General features: G+C 34.1%; 4 protein-coding genes across 4 annotated transcripts; 2 read left to right on the forward strand and 2 right to left on the reverse strand.

Annotated features, from left to right (window-relative positions):
• The first annotated feature begins 1,767 nt into the window (after positions 1–1,767).
• LOC123212033 (kinesin-like protein KIN-13B) lies at positions 1,768–8,116 on the forward strand. The gene is made up of 12 exons (XM_044631056.1): positions 1,768–2,300; positions 3,067–3,294; positions 4,067–4,261; positions 4,410–4,511; positions 4,984–5,061; positions 5,175–5,256; positions 5,494–5,653; positions 5,744–6,046; positions 6,660–6,878; positions 6,969–7,317; positions 7,399–7,464; positions 7,591–8,116. Exons 1-12 carry the CDS (start codon positions 2,130–2,132, stop codon positions 7,768–7,770), a joined length of 2,133 nt encoding a protein of 710 aa, XP_044486991.1. The 5' UTR covers positions 1,768–2,129; the 3' UTR covers positions 7,771–8,116.
• Positions 8,117–9,198: 1,082 nt separating this feature from the next.
• Positions 9,199–10,428, reverse strand: LOC123211260. Its single transcript, XM_044629868.1, has one exon. It carries the CDS (start codon positions 10,100–10,102, stop codon positions 9,458–9,460), a length of 645 nt encoding a protein of 214 aa, XP_044485803.1. The 5' UTR covers positions 10,103–10,428; the 3' UTR covers positions 9,199–9,457.
• Positions 10,429–12,407: 1,979 nt separating this feature from the next.
• Positions 12,408–18,131, reverse strand: LOC123211256 (ATP-dependent DNA helicase DDX11). The gene is made up of 9 exons (XM_044629863.1): positions 17,864–18,131; positions 16,520–17,149; positions 16,352–16,440; positions 15,411–15,764; positions 14,836–15,132; positions 14,501–14,746; positions 14,075–14,296; positions 13,188–13,758; positions 12,408–12,987 (listed from the first exon to the last, which is right to left on the reverse strand). Exons 1-9 carry the CDS (start codon positions 17,994–17,996, stop codon positions 12,773–12,775), a joined length of 2,757 nt encoding a protein of 918 aa, XP_044485798.1. The 5' UTR covers positions 17,997–18,131; the 3' UTR covers positions 12,408–12,772.
• Positions 18,132–18,182: 51 nt separating this feature from the next.
• LOC123211259 (60S ribosomal protein L37-3-like) lies at positions 18,183–20,122 on the forward strand. Its single transcript, XM_044629867.1, has 4 exons — positions 18,183–18,315; positions 18,426–18,561; positions 19,653–19,754; positions 19,884–20,122. Exons 1-4 carry the CDS (start codon positions 18,313–18,315, stop codon positions 19,928–19,930), a joined length of 288 nt encoding a protein of 95 aa, XP_044485802.1. The 5' UTR covers positions 18,183–18,312; the 3' UTR covers positions 19,931–20,122.
• Positions 20,123–20,220: the final 98 nt, after the last annotated feature.

Here is a 20,220-nt window from a genome sequence, read left to right on the forward strand (position 1 = left end):
ATGTAAATAATAATTTGATTTTTATCTCCACTTTAAATATTAAAAAACTATTTAAATAATTTGATTTTATTATAATTATAATTTTATTTATTAATTTTTTAAAATTAAAATACTTTCACTTTTAATCGATATAACAAGTAATAAGAAATATGTTTTAAAAAAGTAAAACTATGTGTATAATTTTATACATAAATAATAACATGTCACTATATAATTAGATAGTTTTAAATTATAGGTAAAGTAATATCTAATCACATAATAACGTATTATTATTTGAATACAAAATTATATATATAAATTATGGACATAATTTTATTAATTTTAAAATAATTTTATTTACAGATATTTAAATAAAATTATACTTTAATAATATTTTATTATCTATAATTAAATATAATAATTATTTATATATATTAAATTTTATTGAATATAACAACCATTTATATTCAATAATTTTTCAAATAACTTATCTTCCAAATAATGGTTTAATTTTCACAATAAAATATAGGCCAAACAACTATTTCCCACCCAAGGTTTGATGTTTTCTCAAATGTCCCCCATTTAACTATGGAAACACCAAACACCCACCCATAGTCGGTTAGATTTAATAAAACCCTAACAGTGGCAAGGGTAAAATCGTCATTTTCGTTATAATATTAAAAATAAACTAAAATAGAATCTCATTTTGCCCCCCTAAACTTTAAAAACTAAAATTTTTCCCCAGCCTAAATTTTAAAAAATCACAGTTTCACCCTAGGGTTTGGTTTTGAAATCTCCGGCGACCTCTCCGGCTCCGTTGCCGACGACCTCTCCCTCCCGAAGCAATATCTCCTTACGACGATCACTTTCCTCCCATTTGAAGGTCAGATCGGCGTCGGAGACGCCTTGGGAGACGAAGACGAAGCCGTCGTCTTTGTCTCCCAAGGCATCTCCGACACCGATCGGATCTCCAAATAGGAGGAAAGAGATCGCCGGAAGGAGAGGTTACTTCGGGAGGGAGAGGCCGTTGGCAACGTAACCGGAGAGGTCGCCAGAGATTTCAAAACCAAACCCTAGGGTGAAACTGCAATTTTTTAAAACTTAGGCTGAGGGAAAATTTTAGTTTTTAAAGTTTAGGGGGCAAAAAGAGATAAAAATTTTAGGCGTTAGGGTTCTGTTAAATCTAACAGGCCATGGGTGGGTGTTTGGTATTTTCATAGTTAAAGGAGGAACATTTGAGAAAACATCAAACCTTGGATGGGAAATAGTCGTTTAGCCTATTTTTAATATTATAACAAAAATGACGATTTTACTCTTACTACTGTTAGAATTTTGTTAAATCTAACCAATTATAAATAAATGTTTGATATTTTTATAATTAATAGATAAAAACTTGAGAAAACATCAAACCTTACGTGAGAAATAGTCGTTTGGCCTAAAATATAACTAAACCAAATACCCCTTAATAAGTTAGTTTTTCTTGGGACATAATACGACACCTCTTGGAGACTTGATTCGTCCATCTATCTATTCCGTTACCCAATCACTGGATGGTCCTGACCCCATGTTACATGTGTCCATGGTTCCACGTGTCGCTCCTTCGTTAGATCCCTCCAAAGTACGAATTTTGAATAACAAGTCAAGCGCGCAAAATTAAATAAAAATAAAAAATACAAAGCGGCCCCACCATGTGACAGACGGTGGGTGAATCAAATCCACTCTCCCTTCCTCCCTGGGTCCCAGTCGCCACCGAACCATAGTCATTTTCTCTCTCCACCTTCATCACCACCCATTCCGTCCCATCGCATCCCATCCGTTCCCGTTCAAATAAAATCACCCTCACGTGCGTAGCACCTTCTATTACACATTTCAAATCCACTCTTCAAATCTTCTTTGTCTCTTTGAAATTCTCTCTTTTTTACCGTTTAATTTCTAATTACTGAGAGGTTTTAAATCTTATTAAAACTTTAATTTGAATTTATGCACAGAGGCTCCGTCGAGAGCTTCGGTATAACACATTTATATATAAACAGGGAGTGAGAGAGATAAAGCGAGGGGTTTAGAGAGAGAGAGAGAGAGTTTAAGATCGAATTTGGGATTGACATTTTACTGAAAGGGATAAGAAAAGATCGTCAATTTTGTTTGTGGAGATGAACGGGAGGCAGGGAGGGCAGAGATCCGGTGCGGCAGGGGTGCAGGTGCACCACCAGAGGCAGTGGTCGTCCGATAACCTGTTGGAGAGTTCGTCGAATGGGAGATGGCTTCAGTCTGCTGGACTTCAGCACTTGCAACAGCCTAACACTTCAATGCCTCCTCTTCAGGTTCCGATCCTCGCTTTTTTATTATTTGTTTTGAATGTTTTAGTTACTGTTTTGTTGCTGTGAAAATGGAAGTACGTTTGTGAGTTTCGATGATGATTTTTCCTGAGGAGTTTGGAAGTGTTTATTTTGTGATTGGATAGTAATTTTTGGATTTTACAGATCTGAATCGTTGCTTTTAGTTTTTAACTTTCTGTTTGGTTGCTGTTATATACAGAAGCGAATAAAAGTAAAATTATGAGTTTCGGTGTTTTAATTTGTATCAAGGAGTTTGGAGAGTTTGGCTTTCTTAATTGAATGGAAATGTTTGATTCTGTAGATCTGATGCTGTCATTTTAATTTTATTTTCTGTTTGTTTGCTCAGAAAATGCAGGAGAAGTAAATAAATTTTTTGTGATTTTTTTGATAATTTAGTTTATGATGAATAGTTTGAAGAGTGTTGATGTTTTTTGATTTATTGTGTTTCGATTTTATGGAACTCATTTTTTTCTTTATTTTTTGTTTTAATTTCTGTTTGATGCTGAGAAAAGCCAAAGTAAAGAAACTTTTGTGTTTTCATGACATAGTTTATTCTGAGTGTTAATTTTGAAACTAAGTGGAAATATTTGGAGTTTATAGATATTATGCTACGGGTTTAGTTTTATCTTCTGTTTCCTGAGAAAATATGAGAAAGGAAAATAAAATCGAATATTTAAATTTTAATTTGAGGAATTGAGATGTTTGGATTTTGTAGATCTGATGTTATAATTTGTGACTGAATTGAGAACAGGAGTATAATTTCTATGGCGGTGCCGGTGGTGGAGGAGGGCAAGGTTCGAGAATGTATAGGACTGGACAGAGGGGATTTAATGGAGGAAACGAGTTTTACACAGAGCCTTCAACACCACCAGTTAGTTCCCGGCCTTCAAGCCAGAGGAAGAGTGGTGAGCAGTCACCAAATGAGTTCAGTCCTGGACTATTGGATCTGCATTCTTTTGATACTGAACTCCTTCCTGAGGTGGGTGAGGTGTCTAATCTAATAGATGTTGCTTTGGTTTTTATTTTATCATGATTAATGGATTTGCATTTGTTATCTATGCCTGTATAATACTTTTTCACTTTATTGGTTTGAAGTCGAACAAAGCAATTTTAGTTTTAACCAGTGAGGAAGTCAGGGGTCTGTTTGATTTATAGATGTACTAGTGCATGTGTGTCTAAATGTTCACTGTCACATGTATATTCATTGTACAGGTTTATTCTCATTCTATGTGCGTTCTCTTGATGAATTGAAACTGAGAACTGAAACTGCACACAGAAATTTTTTTTAATTTTTTGTTTTCAAACTTCATTCAATTGGTGAGAAATTTGAAAATTTTCATCATTATTGAATAATGATGACTGAATCAACCATTAAGCAATCAAACAGTGCAAGTGCTGTAACTAGAAAATGGAAGTAAATAAGATAGATGAATATTAGGAAATGTTCTCTAGTTTACCTTCCAGATTAAATGTTTTTGATTTTCTATTGTTTCCCTTTCTTTTCTTTTTCCCTTTAATTTTTGCTTTACTTTGTTGATGTCCATAGGACAAACAAAAGATTAGATAACCTTCAGTAGTCATTTCTTTTTAATATAATTCAAGTGGATTAAATATTGATCAAATGGATGTACAGTAGGCTTTGCCTTCTATTACTGATTTCATTTGTTGCTTGAAATTGAATCAAAGTTGCAATTATCTGATATAATTTTTGATATGTTGATATGCTGAATGTTCTGTGTTCATGTGGATAGATGCCAGTTACAGGCCTGTATGATGGTACCTCTCAATATAATCCTGTCCGAGGCCGAAGCTTTGATGACTCTGAACCCTATATGTTAATCAATAAACAGACAGGTAGAGCTCGTGGTTTGCCAGAGAACAACGTCCTGAAAAGCTTTGCTGCTGACAAAGAGAAGACTAGTTCTGTTGCAAAGATTAAAGTTGTGGTATGTATGTACATGAGGCTTTGCTGATAAATAGCTTAAGAAATGATGAGAGTTTCCCCTGTATTGCGCTGTTTACCATATGAAGCATGAGTTAAGTACTGCCTTTCATCTAGGTTTCTAACATTAATTGGTGATGTTTGCTTTTCAGGTGCGCAAGAGGCCTCTCAATAAAAAGGAGTTGGCAAAGAATGAGGAGGATATTATTGAGACACATTCTAATTCTGTGACAGTTCATGAGACTAAACTTAAGGTGAGTTACTTGATGAAATGATACTCTCTTCAGTTCTAATATTTATATTATATTAAAGAATCAAGAAGTCATCTTAGAGCAAGGAGAGCCAAGATGAATCCAGCCATTCATAGATTTGGGTGTTCTAAGACAGAACCTATGTGAACGGCAGTAGCAAAAATACAGAAATAGCTAATCAAAGGAAATATAATTATATCTTTTCTCTTGATAACCCCAAAAATTCTCTGTGGCTGGGATTGAAACTGGATATATTACTGTTGGACCATAGTTCATACAATCTTTAGCGGTTAAGAAATATATTGAATATAATTTCCAGGTGATACCAAGGTGGCTTAAGCAATTATTTGGTTCTCCTTTTATGATGGGTTATATATATTCATCAAAATATTTGCTTAGACTCAGTCCAATGTTTCAGAAAAGTATTTCATTATGATTCTGCATATATTGATCTTTTAGATGTTGACATTTTCAGGTTGACCTAACAGAATATGTTGAGAAGCATGAATTTGTTTTCGATGCTGTGCTGAATGAGGAGGTTTCAAATGATGAGGTGAGAATATAACTAGAATAAATAAATGAAGCGGTAGGAAATATAATTAACTGTATGCCTCCTGATAAAGTTAATGACTTTTTGACTTATCTTAGTCTCAATGTTCACTGTAGGTGTATCATGAGACTGTGGAGCCCATAGTTCCTATTATTTTTCAACGCACCAAAGCAACGTGCTTTGCATATGGGCAAACAGGTGAAGTGCCGACCCCAAATCTTACTTAGATACTGTTGAAGACTTGCAGTTGGAGAACTTAATATTGTTCGTGTATAACTTGTTCTTGGCTAAACCTAAACTCAATGGTGCTTTATTTTAAGAGTTTTTGGTCATTTAATTTTTATGTGTAGTTCATTTTTTCATAGAGCCATCTCAAAATAATTGAATAATTGTTGTAAAGGCTCTTGCATTCATCTGCTTTTTCTTCCTGTTCAGGAAGTGGAAAGACCTATACTATGAAACCGTTGCCCCTCAAAGCATCACGAGATATATTGAGGTTGATGCACCATACTTATCGGAACCAAGGATTTCAGTTGTTTGTCAGCTTCTTTGAAATATATGGAGGGAAATTGTTTGATCTCCTTAGTGATCGGAAGTAAGTTGGTTTAACCTGTCATCTTCTGGTATTTTAATAAGTTTTAAGCAGTCAGAAATTTGCTCAAAATCTAAAGATCTACTTATGCAGAAAACTTTGCATGCGAGAGGATGGTAAGCAGCAAGTTTGCATTGTGGGTTTGCAAGAGTATAGGGTATCAGATGTTGAGATGATTAGGGAGCTCATTGAGAGAGGTAATTCCACAAGAAGTACAGGCACGACTGGTGCTAATGAGGAATCCTCCCGCTCGCATGCCATACTTCAGCTCGCTATTAAGAGGTCAGTTGATGGCAATGAATCAAAGCCTCCACGTCTTGTTGGAAAACTTTCTTTTATAGATCTTGCTGGAAGTGAACGTGGTGCTGATACTACAGATAATGACAAACAGACAAGGTATCATCTTTTTGTTCTTTTCTTTTACTGGTGGTTCAGATTTCTATTCAGCTGTCTGTTGATGATTTCTCATGATTGAATTATGATGTCTTAATTTATATGGAGATTAGTGAAGCATCGGCTGGTATATGAAAAGTAGGTTGTTTGTCTCTGCATTTTGTGTCAATTTAGTGGACATGATTGTTGGTTAATGACTAGGAATGCTTTTTTTTTTTTTCTGAGGTGCTAAAGATGTTTAAAAGTTCCAGTTGGATAATTAATTTTTTCCTTTTGATTTTGAGTTAGATTTATCTGCAGAACAATGATAAGGTTCTAAGTTAGTATCAGTCACCTTTTCTACTTTATATGGAGACTATCATATGCAAAGTTGCATTTCATAAGGAATGAGCTATGCCATGCAAACAAATGGAAGATTTTAGACATTAATTCTGATTATCAGCTATTTATTTCCCAACATTAAATTAAAGTTCCAATTCATCGTGTTATACAACCATTTTTGACATTTTTTTTAATATTTGATATTTTTAATTGGAAGGATGCGCCATACAAATCTGGTTCTTTATTGGTGAACTAGTTTTAATTAATTAGCTATTTCTTCCAATGAATGATGCAGAATGGAAGGTGCTGAGATTAATAAGAGCTTACTTGCACTAAAGGAATGCATAAGGGCTCTTGACAATGACCAGGGTCACATTCCTTTCAGAGGCAGTAAATTAACGGAGGTTCTGAGGGATTCATTTGTAGGCAATTCACGCACTGTCATGATATCATGCATTTCACCAAGCTCGGGTTCTTGTGAGCATACTCTCAACACCTTAAGATATGCTGACAGGTGACTGCAATTATCTGATCATGAAACTAATTCTGGTATGAGTATAACTCATCTCTCAACTCTCATATATTAATAAAACTTAAATTCCAGGGTGAAGAGTCTTTCAAAAGGGAATAATCCTAAAAAGGATATTTTGTCTTCAACTATAAACCTCAAGGAGTCAACTACAGTTCCCTTATCTTCAGTTTTACCAACTGCATCTGCCTATGAGGATGATGCTGATGGATGGCCTGATCAAATTGAAAGAGATGATTTTGATGCATCGGAAGATTCATATGAACCAGAGAAACCAGTATGGAAGAAAACTGGAAAGTTAGAGCCATTCAGTCTCCCTACATCAGAAGACAAGTTACAAAACCCCAAGGGTCAGACGAAATGGAAGGAGCAGCCAAAATCTGGTTTTAAGAACTCAGATGATGAATTGAGCGCCCTCCTACAGGTAATGAGCCAAACCAAGTGATTATTTTTACACATAGTAGCTGAAGTTTGTTGACATAAACAACTTGTTTTGGTTGCACAGGAAGAAGAGGATCTTGTAAATGCTCATCGAAAGCAAGTGGAGGACACTATGAATATTGTTAGAGAGGTATTATCATTTGGCTTCCACGCTAGTTAAGGGTTGGCTTTGGTCTAAAACGCAAACATTCATAATCTAATAGTGTAAATGCACTGCTTGATAATTAATACTTGAAAGTTGTATTTGCATTTTCAGGAGATGAATCTATTGGTTGAAGCAGATCAACCAGGGAATCAACTGGATGATTATGTAGCTAGATTGAATACCATTCTTTCTCAGAAGGCTGCCGGCATCATGGAATTACAGACCCGTCTAGTGCAGTTCCAGAGGCGGCTAAAAGAACACAATGTTTTAGTATCGAGTTCTGGTTACTGATAGAACACACAGGTTCTAAAACACATCCTATTATTTGCTCAATATTCATTTATAAGTACTGTGGCAATATCATTGGCCCATTGCGCCATTGCTGTCTCATTTTTAGCATTATTTGAAAGCTTGGTGTTTCAAAGGCAGCATTTGACTGAACAGTGATTCACCAGTCAACTACATATGGATGTTATGATAATTTTCTTTCCCGTATTACCCTTTCCCTTGTCCCTTTATACCTTCAAGTACTGGTATGCATTGGGATTTGCATGCTGTAATAGGCTTCTTTTGTAAAGTCAAGCACTGTAATTTGATTGATTAATGGAATAGTCGTTGTTGGAGTTTACTTTTTCAATAAGTTTATGTGTACAAACAACACGATTTGTTATTATATAATTAATTATTATTTATTTGATTTTTAATTATCTAATTATATAATAATATAGTATTATGTGTGTATATAACACTATTTTTATTGTTTAAATCTTTTAAGAGATAATTAATTAAATTAGTCAAATAAAAGTTAAAACGATCGAACGATTATAGGAATATAAATCTAGTAAAAATATAAACTTTAATGGATAACAAAATTAATAGAATATTAAAACTTATAAAAAAACTTTAACTTATTTGGTCTAAGCCTTTTCATTTCATTTTTATCGGGGTATTTAGCAAATTCACTTGAAGATCTTGCGATCCATTTTCAATTTCACAGCAAGCACAATCACCTTGTTCCGGTAGTTCACCATTATCATAAGCAGCACGATCACCTGACTTGGATGGCTCACCGTTACCATTCTCAGCACCATCATCTCACTTGAATGTCTCACTGCTACCATCATTAGCGCCATCAATCTTACCTTGATAGCTCATCGGCATAATCACCTTACCCTAATGGTTCACAATTATCATCATCAGCATCATTATTTTCCTTAAGAAAATGAACATCTTCCTCACGTGAGGAATATGGAATGGATATATCTCAGGATGGAACCACAGCAGGTTTTGTTGCAGCTTACTATCAAAATCTTTTGCAAGGTAACGGAATCCTTTATTCAGATCAGCAGCTAATGGCTGTTGAAGAAACTAGGATTTGGGTGACAGCATATGCTTAAGATGTCTCTTTGTTTTGCAAAGGCTAGTTGTTCAATCTGCTTCATAGTACTAAATTCCGTTAGTGCTAGTGAATTTTCTGACAAACCGATGAGAGTAATTCATGAGTTCCATTAATGGCCTTTTAACCTTTTTTACTGATTTCTAGATATTGATCTCCTTTATCGGCATTCAATGGAGCCAAAATAAAAGAATTCCAAATACCCACAAGTTCTAGGATGTGGTGTTTTGATTGATTAATTGGCTTTAATGCAGAGCAATGAAGATGTTTGCGCAAACAGATGACCCAATCTTCATCATTTATGAAACCTTTAGTACATAAACTTATGGTTCAATTCAATCTTATTGCTTCTAAACACATTCATTCTTTGTCACAAATTCAGGTGAAAAAAAAATACAGAAGCTACAAGGAAAGACCTGAAAGATGGATTTCTAATGTTATAACTTGCAAATAGTTTATTGTTAGGAAGACAGGCTCAAGCAAATGGCATTGGAGACTTCTACAAGCTGAATTTCAATCACAAACAAACTCACACACATAAATAAAGAAAATAGGAGTGTATAACAGATCTATATGCTTCTTTTACAATCTAATGGATCCCAGTCTTCGCTTTGAACTGTTGGTTCTGGAAGAAGCCTGAGGAACAGAGAACTCTGAGTACATATCCGTGAAAAACCTATCAACAATGTCAAGATAAGCGGGGCTTCTAAGGCGAGAATAGTAATGGAGGGCCTCTTCAATGTCCAACTCATGCTCTACATCACCAGCATCCATCATATCCAATTGCTTCATCTTTTGTGCTAATGCATAGCTGTCTGCATTCATGTGATGACAACACTGATCTTCTCTTTTATCTTTATGGAAACTTCCCTTTTTCTTCTCTTCTTTTCTATCCACTTCTTGTTTGTTCTTCAATGCATTCTGCTTTGCAAAACTCATAAACCTTGCACTGCATTCATCTTCTTCATTTGCCGCCTCTTCCGATTCTATCACACTGTTATTGTTTCTCTTCTTGGCCTCATCTGGGTCAGACTCCCATTCAGTGTAGAAGTCTGTGAAGTTCTCATCTTTTTGCTCATTTTCAGCCCTGCAAATACTGCAAGAGAAGAGGTTCAAGAGAGGAGGTTTTGGTAGCTTTTGGTATCTACCAAACACAACTAACTTAAGATTTAAAAGAGATTTCTGCAAGAAGTTTTTTGTTTTCTCTATGGACTCTCTTAGAAGCATAGTGTCTCAGTGTCTCTTCCTTCTTGAAAAGAAAACAGATCTAATTTTTGGCTTCTTCTCAAAATGTATCTTCCAATATACAGGTAATACAGGTAAGAGACAAAATCTAATGGAGTCTAAAAGGAAAAGTTCTCCTGAGTTTTGGCTTACACTTTATCTTCTTTTTGTCCACGCCCTTTCTTTTATCTCTATCTGAGTTTGAATTCTGATGACCCATTTGATTATTTCATCTCAAATCACAAGCACATGAGAGTTGGTATTACACAATTTCGTATTTACACTTCGTCGGTTCTAAAGGTGTTTACCATAAACAAAGAAAGGTTTAGAATCCTATGTTTAAGAATGTTTTTGTTTTTGACTTGCTGTTCTTTAAAGCATGGCTGCATTGATTAAGACGAAAAGCTAAAGGTACTTATTTGGTGAAAGCATGTTATCAACCATGGGTCCCTTAAATCAAGAGGTCCTCAATCAGTCATTCAAAAACTCTCTTTAATATTTTGGATGGTAAAATATATAAAATTTATATCAAAATTGAAAAGGTTTAAATTCAAAATTCAATAATAATATTATATTAAGGTCAAATTTTTAACTTATCTTAGCATAGGAGTCCACTGATAAATACATTGACATATCTTTCTTTTAATAGCCATTTTCCATAATAATTTAATAAATAAGTTTAAATGAACAGATGGAAATCAAAACTATGGTGTACAAAATTTTGCAAACCGACCAAAGCCGGGCTATAATGTATAATAATTAATCTTGAGAAATTGACTGACGCCCAAATCTTGGGTATTGATTGATGGCATTTATAAGAAAGAGATGGATGGTCCCAAGTCTGCAAAGTAAAGAAGTTGGTGCATGAAAAGGTCCCAACTCCCAATGGTAGTTAATACTATGATAAGTTGTTTTTTGATTCTTGTGCAGGCAAGTCTCTTTCTCACCCTAACATCTTATTAATGCCGGAAAATTTGGTGGTTGTTGGTTAGTTTGGGAGATGGAACAGACTCTCTGGGGAATAAATAAAAATTTATATTATATTATCTGATATATATTATCACTGTAGAGTTTACATATATTAAAAATGATAATCCGATAAAAATATATTTAAATAATTTTAAAATTTTAAATATTTTCTACAATAATAAAATGATAATTAAAGTTTTTTATTATATAAAGTCTTTTTTTTTTCAATTATATATTTTCGATAGTAAATAGAATAATTTTATGAAAAAAGGTTGAACAGCCCTATCATTGTTTCATCCAAAACGGAAGCAAATTTTGCGACTTGCTATGAAGCCATGATTCATGCATTATAGACGCTGGAACTTTATTTCAGAGCTTAACATTGTTAGCACCATAACCAGCCATTGAAATTTTATTGCAGCAATGTTCATACAACACTCTAAAGTATTTGTTAGATAGACAAACTTGGAATACAATGATCAGATTCATAATTATTGTATCAAATAAGTCAAGATTTTATAAGTGTAACAGAGGCTCAAACATAAACTTTCACCTTAGAAGTTTTAATGCTTCACCAATTTTGTTAACTTTTGAAATCGACACTTAGAAGATTTTTACATCCAACAATGACAGGAGATTAGTATTTATATTCTACATATATGTCATTTTGTTTCTATTATATATATTTTAATTTTGTACACAATTAAAAATATAATTTTTTGTCCAACACCAGAAACATATAGTATCCATTTAACACATCAACACTAATTTCATGATGAACAATATTATATATACTTATTTTAAATATACACATATATATATATTTATGTGTATCATCGTATTATTAAATGTTATTTTATTTCAAATTTAAAATTACTTAATTATGTAATATCATACACAAATATATGAAAAATAAATACATATAATTTTATTGTTTCATAATTGCCGATTCATTAATGGATGGTTACAATCCATGTTATCTTGGAATGTATTCTTAGGATGAGTCTTAGAATGTGAATATGTTATTATGTAAACATTATTGTTCAATGTTAACAAGAATAGATTTAATAAATCATTATGATGGACCATGACAAGATTTATAATATAATGTTTTCAATTATGAACCTCATAATAAAGTCAAAGTTACCATAATTCATATGTAACAATTTTTCATATCATAGTATTATAAGAAAAAAAAAAATCAAATCAAGTAGAAAAATGCAAGATAAAATTGGGATTTTGATTACTTATTATCCTATCTTGAATGGCCCAAAAAAAAATTTGAAGAGGGATTGCAAAATCATGGAAGAATCATAACTACTTACTCGATGGACATGGGTAGAGTTAAACAATTTAAACCACATATAAACAAGTCTTCTCTTTCTCAACATACACAAATAAAATCCATCATCTTCCAACTTTACAAATCCATCATGACAATATAAGCCTTTTCAAATCATGGCATCTGAAAGTTAAATCAACGGAAATATGCCTAACTTAAACACGCTACACTCATTTAGCACAACCATACTTATAAATTATGGATTTATGTCACAAATAGTGCCAAGCCAGCTAACCTCAGAAATCTCACAGAAGATGTATGGCTTCTGATTTGTATATATGACAGTCTATACAACCATGTTTTCTTCATTTGGGTTTAATAGAATGAATTATCCTCAATTTTAGTGACTGCTTTATAACTTCCTATTGACAACCTCTGTTCTTGTTGAACTTAAAGAACTGATGCAGCAGTCTATGGACTTCACCATAACTATTAGTTGAAGAAACAAGACTATCTTTGATCCACTGTGGAAGCTTGTCGGTTGGGTGAGAAAAGCTTCTTTTTGATGATTCTGATGCAAAGCGCATGTCAACCAACAAAATTGCTGCATAGTCATTTATATGCCGAATTGCTCGACCTGAAATAAACAAGTCAGGAAAATAGTAATATGTCAAAGCCAATTCAATGTCAATTCATTTATGTAGACATAATATATAGTGCAGTAAATAAGTTTGACAAACATATGTGAGCAAATCTATATTATTATTATTTTTCTGTGGGAATCAATCAGTTCGTTGATCTTATTAGAAGCAATGCTAAATATGTAAGAACACTTACCAATTGATTGATTTACAGCTTTCATGCAGAGATTTTCATAATATTCTTTTCCTCTGTGCCCGCAACTTCTTAGAATGCTGAGTCCGGCCTGAACATCTCCATCATAATATTCATTACTCGGTAAAATGTTAAGAGTGTTAACAGAATTTGGATTTCCTAGACCGTCAATATACTTTATCCTCTCCAACAATTCAACATCAGATGGGCTAGAGTAGGGCAGTCCAACCATGACTATACATCGGCCCATCCCATCGCTGAAGTTGATGCCTTCCGATATCTTTCCACCAACTACAGCTAAGAGTATTGCACCATTGAGGAGAGTTGAACTTTCTTTTGGTCCAACAGACAAAGTATCAATTGTTTCCTTGTATTCCTTGAGAACAAATTCTATGGAGGTGTTTTTTCTAGGCTCTCTGAAGACACGTTTTTTCTTCATAATTCTGTCAAGGATGCCTGAAGTCTTCCATGCATCATGCACTTTCTCTTCATAGTCAAACGAGGAGAAGAACACAACAATTCCTTCAGGAACCACTGTCACCAAATTGCAAACTAAAAGCCCTAGCTCTTCTATCTGTAAAATGAAGTCCATCAACATAGTCTAGTTATTATTAAGGCCAAAAAATAAAAACTTCTAGGAAGAATATTTAATATCACATAAGAACTTCTAGGAAGAATATTAATATCACGTAACTACACAAAGTTGTTTGCAGTAGATTTATACCATATATTTTATTAATAAATAAAAGGTAAAGATAGGGTAAAGCAATCACAATTTTGGACTAAATTATCCAGATCAAAAAGGAGGCATCAATCTTCAATTCCTAACATTGCAAAAATATTTCTGTAAAATTACATGAAAATGACAAACAAACATTGGATATACTTACCATAGTTGACGAGCTTCTGGACCGATAGCTAAAATCAAAAGATTTACCAGTTGGGCCATGGGAAACTGCTATCGGCAAAATACTCTCAGGAGGGACTATATGACTGCATGAAAAGAAATGTAATTGATTAGGAGGTAACCATGGAAAAAGTCGTTCTCTTGTTTCTTCTATTGGTTGCAGTGTTCCTCCAGCCAGAATAACAGCATGTGCTTGATTTACAACCTGCAGAAAATTTGGTAAAAACTTTAAATATTGGGGAGTCAAACTCATCAGGAACTTACACCTGGTTAGAATCTCAATTTACTGTGAAGATAAGGAAATGGCTATCTTGTCTAAAAAATTCTATTCACAATTATATAAAAGATAACATATTTTATTATGTAATAGATCTAAATTGAGCCAAAGATATAAGAATTTTAGCCAAACCTCAGAAAAAATCTTTTCTCCCGTCAGCATTACATATTTTAGGAATCCTCCTTGTTGTCCAAAGGATGTTCGTTGTCTCCTCGAGATTATTATCCGTCCATCACCATCATTATTTGTGAGTGATAGTAACATATCTGCTAGTGCTCGAAAACTGGAAAGAGTGCTCCCTTCTTCACAACTTTCTCCACTGTCCTTGACTGCTGAACCTTTCTCTGAGTTGGAAGCTTTATCTCCATACCCACTAACCTGACAAAACAGAAAGACAGTGAAAAAAAAAGAAACAATTGTATAACTCTAAATTAGAAAAATAGGATTAATACAGAAAACACATTTACCTTGTGAATGATGTTGCTTTCCTTTATATATTGCAGCAATTTTACCAAATTAATGTTGTCAATGTTGAGAGAAAATAGAAAATCATTTATGGCCATGGATGTGGTAGAGCCAGTTTTAGCTCCAGCAGCTTTCTCAGTGTCTTGGCTTGCACAACTTTCATTTTTCTCATTGTTTACAGCCTGGAGGAGAGCCCGAGTGACGACCATCAAAGTTTGGATGTATCTTCTGTTGCCAGGTCCCAAGCGATTCCGAAATCTTGCAAAGTATGTCTCTATGTGGTTCTGTACATTTTCCAACTGGACTATCCAAAAAATCCCATAGCATTGTCAAGGCTTATGCTTATTAAGGGAAATGCAGTTCCTATCTAGAGAGTAGTCATATTAGGGATATAGTCCATCTCAATAACAACATGGTTGCGCATCAATGTATCATTGATCAACCAAATAATTGAAAACAGAGTTTTCGAGCAATACATTGAAGTAATTAAAGCACGTTAGATCAAAGAAAAGCTTATCAACTAATTCTAAAGATAAAATAGCAATAATTACAGAGAAATTGGTGACAATTCATTTACCTGTGACAGGGTAATTTTAGCATCATATATACTGATGAGAGAATCAGCCAAATTGTGAGCCTCATCAATAATTACAATACCGTTCTTCAGGTTAAGACCCAGCGATTCACGAGATGATCTTGACAGAAGAGACTGATAGGGAAGAGCAACAAGATTAGCCGCTGGCACCATGCTTCTAGAGCCATAATATGGACAAGTTCCAATACCTTTTCCAAGGTGAACGAGATCTTCAATATCTAATGCTTCTTGTTGGGAAACTTGATTTTTAAATTGTTTTTGTAGTTTATGATTTCTGAGCATTGGGCATCTGGAAGAAGCATTGGTTCGACGTGCTTTTCCCTCTGCACATAGGTTCTGCAAATGAAAATCTTTCATTGGTCAAAAATATAAAAGGTGCAGTTGATGCAGACTATACTCCAACCTATAAAAATGTCCAGAAATTATGAAATGAATAATTAAGACACAGCAGTTGCTGAAGACAAGATTTACTAGTCTCAGCAAATAAATCATTCCTGCATTTGTCAACCTCAAACTAAAACATTTTATAAAATTAATATCATGTAGTTACTTTTAATCATTGAACAAAAGTGGTAGGATCATGTAATTACATTTGATTATCATGTAAATATTCTAGAAATCGTAACATTGCACAGTACAGAAAATGAATTAAGCTGTTAGGAGTACAAAAAAATTTCTCTGAAAACAAATAAAACCAAGCTCTTGGTGTCCTATAAATAATTATATGACCTAAAAGACCTTTCAGAGTCCAGCAACTATATGTTCAAAGAAAAAAACACCAAAGTTATGAACTTATGAGAACCTTGAGTTACATGATTAAAACTTTACATTCTACAATCTGCCTGGGTGTCATGAACTCTTTAATCAAACTTGGTTAGATGATTATTAGTTTAATAATAGATCAGAATAAGGACATTGCATACCTTGACTTTGCAAATTTCATTCTTCTTGTTCTTTTGAAGCTCCAAGCACCTTTCATTAATTTGAGTAGGGCTTCCAAGTCTCAAAACCTCTGCAAATGAAAATCCCATTATGAAATTTTTAAGCACATATATATTAAATGAATTACATAAATGACAAGATCAGTTTACCTTCATTTATGCAGAAATTCTTCCTTGAGCCCAAACTCACAACCTTTATTTCATTAGCGAAATTGGTCTTCCGTAATTCCTTTACAAACTGCGACAGCTGTGAGTGCGTCCTACTACAAAAATAAACTTTAAACCCCTCTTCCTCCTCCTCGAATCCATCTTCTTCCTCTTCCTCATCACTTGATGAACTAACAGTAAACCCACCAGCCTTCCTCTTTGATTTCCCGCCACCAATAGCCCCTTCCTCTTCACTTGCATATTCTTCCAACAAAAATTCCTGATCATCCAACTCCGATGCATCATTTGCCTTCTGCAAATTCTCAGATTGTTTCTTTGAAGAAAAATCCTCCTTCTCCAGATCACGTGTTAACAAATCTCTATAACTTTCTTGATTTCTTCTGTTGTCAGATTTAAATCCACTTATCTTCTTCTTGATCTTCTTTGCCTCTGATTGACTGTCTTTGTTCACAGTAAAGTTTTTAATCCAGTAAGGTTCATCATCAGAACCACATTGATCATCATTTCCTATGTTCTTACCAGAATCAACCATTGGTTTGGCTTTCATCTTTTGCTTCTGATCAACCACCCATTGCAAAGCACTACAAATGATACTTAGAGTTTTTCCAGTCCCTATTGGAAGGTGAAACCAAAAATATATATATATATATCATACCAAAAACACTGAGTAAATTCATGTATACACAACTTGAGAACTTTGTGATTTGTTACAAAAACATATTTCCAAAACTCCCAATAAAATATATATTTCCAATTCATCTGAATGCAATCCTACATCACAGTTTTATTTTCGGTTTCTTGGCGGAAAAAAGCAACATAAATCTAGGGAAAAGAAATTATGGCCTCATCATTTATTTTCCAATCATTCAGCAACCAAAGGAGAACTAAGACTCTAAAATCATTCACTTCCAGTGGGCCAGTACTTCGGACCAAACAAGAAAAATACTTAAACGGCAAACATGTCATGAGAGAACAATATTTTGAGCTCAAATAAAACTAAAACAACTATTTCAGTTTAGTTGCATTCACTACACACACGCTTAGTTCCATTTATTATATTTGACCATAAACAATACAAAAATTAGGACAACCTCTCTCTCACTCTCTTAAAAAAGAATACCATCTTAGCAGAAACAGATCTGAGCTCTCTTAAGCTTTTAAGGCCTATTTCTTTCTATTGACAACGAATCAAATCCCTATATTTGATTACACTAACAAGCATTTGCTGAGAACTATACAATTGAAAAAAAAAATCCTCAAAAAAAAATGAAATACCCATCAAAGGTCTTTACTAGCTGATACAAATACAAAGAATAATGTAAGTACCAGTGGGACTTTCAAGCATGGAAACCCCTCCTTCATCAAGAAAACAGTAAAGGGCGTTCATGAATTCCCTCTGAATCGAATATGGCTTGTACGGAAACGCCGGGAATTCTCTCTCACCTTCTTTCTCCTCCATCAATCCTTTCCTGACTTTTTGTTTTAAATTTTTTTAATTTTCTGGGTTTTGGGATTTAAAGGATTTCTCTTTCTTCTCAGGGAAGAAAGCTTCCCGCCAAACACCAAATTATCAATTAAATGGGCCGAGTCTGGGCTGTATAATTCATCCCTGCCCAGTAGTGGGCCGAAATGTTGAAAAAAGCCCATGATGCGTCACTGAATGACCCCCCTCACTGACAATTCAACCCTAAACCCAGCCTCGTCATATAAACCTTCTGTCTGCGCCGCTCTCTAAACCCAACAGAAGCCTTTCCCTCACACTCGTTGCAGCTCCAATGGTAAAAACAAACAAAATCCTCCTAGTTCTTTGTCTCTTCAATATCTATGGGCCTTTTTTTTCTCTGTTCTGTGACGATGACTAATTTGAAATTATTGATGAAAATGACAGGGTAAGGGTACTGGGAGTTTTGGTAAGAGGAGGAACAAGACACACACTTTGTGTGTGCGATGTGGCCGCCGGAGCTTCCATCTTCAGAAGAGCCGTTGCGCTGCTTGTGCGTTCCCTGCTGCGCGCAAGAGAAAGTGTAAGCTTACTGAAACCATTTTTTCCTTGTTTTGTACAAATGTAAAGCAATGACTTTTGGTTGTTGGATTTATACTTGTGTTTTTATGCACGGCTTTTGTTGTTATATTGCTTCTGATTTGCTTTGCCGATTTGTCGATAATATAGAGGTCTATAAGCGAGCTCTTTGCTAATTATTTGTGTTATGATCTCCTTAATTTCTGAAGTTCTTAGAGAAAACTTTATGATTTGTGCTTGTGTGTTTTTGTACATGGTTTTGTGGATTTGGTTCTGGTTTGAAGTCGAAGCTACTATATATGTCTTTTATTTATATGATTCATTGCATTTTTTGGGTTAATTTTGGGTTTTAATTGTGCCATTTTTGGCACACTTTGTATGTTATGCACTGTCCAATATCATTGAAAAAAAATATGATGTGAGTACATGTGTGCTTGTGTTCATCGGTGCGCGTTTGGTTGGTTTGAGGTAGAAACTCCTTAGTATGTTTTCAATTGTGTTTTTTTTAATTATATGGTTAATTACTGATATATTAGTGTTTAATTTTGCTGGTGATAACTCTGTTGCTGCTGAAATCATTTTTTCTTTTTTCTTTTTTTTGGTGTTGGTGTGGTTACTCCACTAAATTTTGACCAAAATGTATATTATTTTATAAGCTTTTGATTTTGAGCTCAAAATATATGTATGCTTGTGTATGGCTATTGAGCTTCCTGGTTCATTCTTTATATTTGTTAAGAACATTATATGAGTATATATATTTTTGCTTTTTTTTTGGTTCCTTGTGTTTTTTGTACCAGAAAGCTCACTTTAACGTTTAAGTTTGTGATACATGAAATATTATTATAAAAATTTTGTTCGGCATGACAGAATTGAAGGTCACATGATGCTGTGAATTGTCCACTTTATAATGAGTGAATTGTGGATTTCTGAATGCCTTTTTTTTTTTCTTTTTTTGGTTGTTGTTACAGGCTGAGGGATAGCTTAACTGTGTTGTGTGTCTGTATATGAAATATTATGTGTGTGTTCTTAATAATTGTATAAGAAAGAATATTTCTTTGTTATGTTGGTTTATTGTTGTCATATTATGGATTTTAGATAACTGGAGTGTGAAGGCTATCCGAAGAAAGACCACTGGAACAGGCAGAATGAGGTATCTCCGCCATGTTCCTCGCAGGTTCAAGAGTGGTTTCAGAGAAGGTATCAAATAATGTTTTGTTCATGATAATTTCACGTGGTAGTGTTGTCTGCTGCAACTTGATTATTTACTTACTGTTAGGGCTTTCATTTATAAATTTATTCTGCTAAATATTATTGGATTTTGATCAGGTACTCAAGCAGCGCCAAGGAACAAGGGAGCAACCACCTCTGCTTAAGCAGTGGAAGGATACTTTTCGGCACATTTTGGTACCTTACTATATATTTAGTTGGCTTTCGAGTTTTCCGATGAGTTTTATGAGAACATTGTTTGGAAAATGTTATGTACTTTCCTTTTTTTCTGATCAGTTTGTAGCTTCAATGAATTCTTGGACGAAGATGAATGAGATTATTGTTTTTGACCCGTTTAATTATTTCATGTTTACACAATCCCATGTTTTTTAATTTTTATGGTCTCTTACTGTGGTTTACCCTAGAGACCAAAATAATGTTATCACCATAACTTGAG

Source organism: Mangifera indica, chromosome 3 (assembly GCF_011075055.1).
Source record: "Mangifera indica cultivar Alphonso chromosome 3, CATAS_Mindica_2.1, whole genome shotgun sequence".
NCBI classification, from domain to species: Eukaryota; Viridiplantae; Streptophyta; class Magnoliopsida; order Sapindales; family Anacardiaceae; genus Mangifera; species Mangifera indica.

What these genes read in the sequence shown, in the direction of transcription:
- LOC123212033 (XM_044631056.1), top strand. Translation starts at nt 2,130, where the DNA reads ATGAACGGGAGGCAGGGAGGGCAGAGATCCGGTGCGGCAGGGGTGCAG. An exon ending in GATAATGACAAACAGACAAG is followed by an intron (nt 6,047 to 6,659) that starts GTATCATCTTTT and finishes TGAATGATGCAG; the next exon opens with AATGGAAGGTGCTGAGATTA. An exon ending in ACCTTAAGATATGCTGACAG is followed by an intron (nt 6,879 to 6,968) that starts GTGACTGCAATT and finishes CTTAAATTCCAG; the next exon opens with GGTGAAGAGTCTTTCAAAAG.
- LOC123211260 (XM_044629868.1), bottom strand. Translation starts at nt 10,102, where the DNA reads ATGCTTCTAAGAGAGTCCATAGAGAAAACAAAAAACTTCTTGCAGAAA.
- LOC123211256 (XM_044629863.1), bottom strand. Translation starts at nt 17,996, where the DNA reads ATGGAGGAGAAAGAAGGTGAGAGAGAATTCCCGGCGTTTCCGTACAAG. An exon ending in CTAAAATTACCCTGTCACAG is followed by an intron (nt 15,133 to 15,410) that starts GTAAATGAATTG and finishes TGGATAGTCCAG; the next exon opens with TTGGAAAATGTACAGAACCA. An exon ending in GAGAAAAGATTTTTTCTGAG is followed by an intron (nt 14,297 to 14,500) that starts GTTTGGCTAAAA and finishes AATTTTCTGCAG; the next exon opens with GTTGTAAATCAAGCACATGC.
- LOC123211259 (XM_044629867.1), top strand. An exon ending in TGCTGCGCGCAAGAGAAAGT is followed by an intron (nt 18,562 to 19,652) that starts GTAAGCTTACTG and finishes TATGGATTTTAG; the next exon opens with ATAACTGGAGTGTGAAGGCT. An exon ending in CAAGAGTGGTTTCAGAGAAG is followed by an intron (nt 19,755 to 19,883) that starts GTATCAAATAAT and finishes GATTTTGATCAG; the next exon opens with GTACTCAAGCAGCGCCAAGG.